Source organism: Myotis brandtii, unplaced genomic scaffold (genome assembly GCF_000412655.1).
Source record: "Myotis brandtii unplaced genomic scaffold, ASM41265v1 scaffold308, whole genome shotgun sequence".
Lineage (NCBI taxonomy): Eukaryota > Metazoa > Chordata > Mammalia > Chiroptera > Vespertilionidae > Myotis > Myotis brandtii.
This window is the reverse complement of record NW_005361786.1, coordinates 1,935,478-1,938,359: the sequence shown is the minus strand read 5'-3', so window position 1 is coordinate 1,938,359 and position 2,882 is coordinate 1,935,478. Positions and strand designations below refer to the sequence as shown.

Sequence of the window (2,882 nt, the reverse complement as noted above, 5' to 3'; positions counted from 1 at the left end):
CTCTATCCACTGAGCCAAACCTGTCAGGGCGACGTGCTAAGTTTTTGTACGTTCTTGTATTGGCAGATTCTAAGTCCTCCTGGTTGTCCATACCCTACAGATCTGCCCTTTAGCTGGAAAACTCGCCTCAGGACCCACTGCCATTTTAGTCTCCTAAAGTGCATAGGTAGGCCCTCATTTAGCTTCGCAGTACCTGCTGGGGTGTGGAAATTACAACGCACACGTGACTGAGGATTTTTCTCATCTGATCTGCTGTCCCTTAGGTCTTCGTTGTTCTTGTTCTTTCATTGTGTTTCCTGCAAAGCCACTTCTCTGCCCTTTGACAGTGAGCCCCTTGGGAGCGCCAGCCGTTCTGGACTTGGCCCTGGGGGGCTGCAGCCTCACGTGCCAGTCTCCCAGTCGCTGGAGACATCTTCCTGTCTCCCTTGCTGCCATCACTTCTATTCCCGCGAGGCTTTAGCGGTCATAGATTTTCTAGTCTCTGGGGGAAGAGAATAAGATAGGTGCCCAGAATATAGGCATAAGGAGGTCTCGGATTTAAAGAGAGATGAAGGGTTAAGCAGCGCTAACAGGCCTTGGTGTCTTAGCTCGCGTGCTTCCAAAAGCACACTACCTGCCTGACCCCCTACACTGATGTGGCTCATTCTTTCATTGACTATCCCTTTACTTAACAAAGCAGAGTCTCTGTTTGCCTGCGTTTTCGCTGAGCTCGGGTACAAAGATGAGCATCGATGGCCCTGCCCACAGGGACTCAGCTGTTAGGGAAATAGACGCAAAACAGTGTCACTAGAACCTGAGTAATGGACATAGAAGGCTCCACTGCCTTGTCATGAAGGCTTGAAAAAACATTTTTTCCCCTAAAGTTTACACACACTCAGGTATAGGGTGGCTCTGCCACCTTTTTTTTTTTTTTTTTTTTTTTTTTTTTTTTTTCAGAGAAGAAGAGAGAGGGAGAGAGAGAGAAACATCAATGATGAGAGAGAATCATGGATCGGCTGCCTCCTGCATGCCTCCTACTGGGGATGGAGCCCACAACCCAGGCATGTGCCCTTGACCGGAATCGAACCCGGGACCCTTCAGTCTGCAGGCCAACGCTCTATCCACTGAGCCAATCCAGCCAGGGCGCCCTGGCACCTTTTAGGAAGGTTCTTAGGAACCCACGGATCAATCACCTTCTCACAGTGAACTTCTCTATGACTGTGACCTGTCCTCCCCTGAGAATACCGATTTGACTGTGCAATTCTGCCACACTTGTCCTCAGCAAAACCTCATTTCCTATTCAGAGACCAAGAGGCACAGTGGTAATTGTAGAGCAAGTATTTGTACAGTGTGGCCTTGATTCTCACAGTGAACTTCTCTATGACTGTGACCTGTCCTCCCCTGAGAATACCGATTTGACTGTGCAATTCTGCCACACTTGTCCTCAGCAAAACCTCATTTCCTATACAAAGACCAAGAGGCACAGTGGTAATTGTTTTATTTGCAGAGCAAGTACTTGTACTTGCTTATAAAATTTCTTCCCTCCTCTCCCCCAGACATTTCATGCCCAGGGTGTTCCTTCTTCCCCGCCGGTGAGAAATGAGCTAAGTCCCTGTGGTATCTTGTTTGGTCTCCAAGTCAACTTCAGAAACTGGGGGAGTAGGATACATATTGGGGTGTGGCTCTTCCCGGCCTTCTAAAGTCTCAAGGAGCAAAGGAACACCTTCCATGTCTGATAATTACGTCTTTGGCTGAACAGACAATTTAGTAGGTGGTAGGTTTATCATTGAAACATAATTTTAGGAACTGTTTCCCAAGTGTATTCTGACGATGTGAAAATATCCAGTATGAGTTCTCAGAGAAGTCTCCTAACTGTAGCAGCAGCATCCGCACGAGTTTGTTAAAACTAAAATCTTAGGTCTCACATTAGACCTGAATCAAAAACTGGCTGCGGCCCAGAAATCTGAATTAACGAGCCCTTTCAGTGACGCTGTCGATGCTGACGTTTGAGAAATACCGATAGAGTATATATTATGGCTTCACTCTGGCTAGTGTTAATAGTCAAATCAAAATAGAGTATGAGAGATTTAACAGCATTTTTTATCCAGAACCAATGGTTTTAAAAATACAGCCTTAGTTTCCATTTTCATTTATTTTGTCACAAGAGATAAAACCAGGAGTCGATGTTGCACAGCCAAAATGTAAATGGAGCTAGAAGAAATCTCTTGAGCGCAAGAGCTAAAATACACATGGTCTGCCTTTTGGGTAATTAGATCAGAATTGGTGTTGTCGGAATCTTCAAGCTAAACGACCCGGAAGCATCTTTGAGAGAAAAATCATTGTGCTTTGCTTTTGATCACAGAGAAAAGTGGAAGCGGGCGCCCTCAGAAGATGAACAGGAGCCAGGCAGCGATGCAGAGAGTGAACCAGAGCAAAACACAGTGAGAGCCCGGAGGCCTTTCCCCAGAAGGTGCAGTGTTTGCTCGGACGTCTCTGCCTCTGGGGGAGCGTTGTCTGTGTTAGATCGAGAGGGCGCGGTGCTAGGAAGAGATGGGACACAGTGCGCGGTGCCTCTGGGTTTCCAGTGTCTGTGGTTCACTTCTTGCCAGCCTGCATCGTTAGCCAGTGACGGCATGGCGGGGCGTTTACATGATCTGTAGCTCAGAGTGACTTACTGTTTCCTCCTCCATGGTGGATTAGTGATGTGGGAAGAACGTGTCTTCTCTTTAAAAAAGCTCCCTGTGGCCCAGACCCGTGGTCGGCAAACCGTGGCTCGTGAGCCACATGCGGCTCTTTGGCCCCTTGAGTGTGGCTCTTCCACAAAATACCACGTTTGGGCGCGCACGTACAGTGCGATTGAAACTTTGTGGCCCATGCGCAGAAGTCGGTATTTTGTGGAAGAG

The 2,882-nt window shown here is 47.7% G+C and overlaps 1 protein-coding gene across 6 annotated transcripts in view; it reads left to right on the top strand.

The window, feature by feature from the left end:
- CHD2 (chromodomain helicase DNA binding protein 2) overlaps window positions 1–2,882 on the top strand; it is a 69,881-nt gene that overhangs the window by 10,289 nt on the left and 56,710 nt on the right. For 5 of the 6 annotated variants that reach the window (XM_014542636.1, XM_014542637.1, XM_005869921.2 and 2 more), the window contains one exon: window positions 2,342–2,449. The exons of the other annotated variant lie outside the window; for it this stretch is intronic. In XM_014542636.1, the coding sequence (XP_014398122.1) occupies window positions 2,342–2,449 (108 nt within the window). The remainder of the gene's footprint in view (window positions 1–2,341; window positions 2,450–2,882) is intronic. 6 annotated transcript variants of the gene reach the window in all.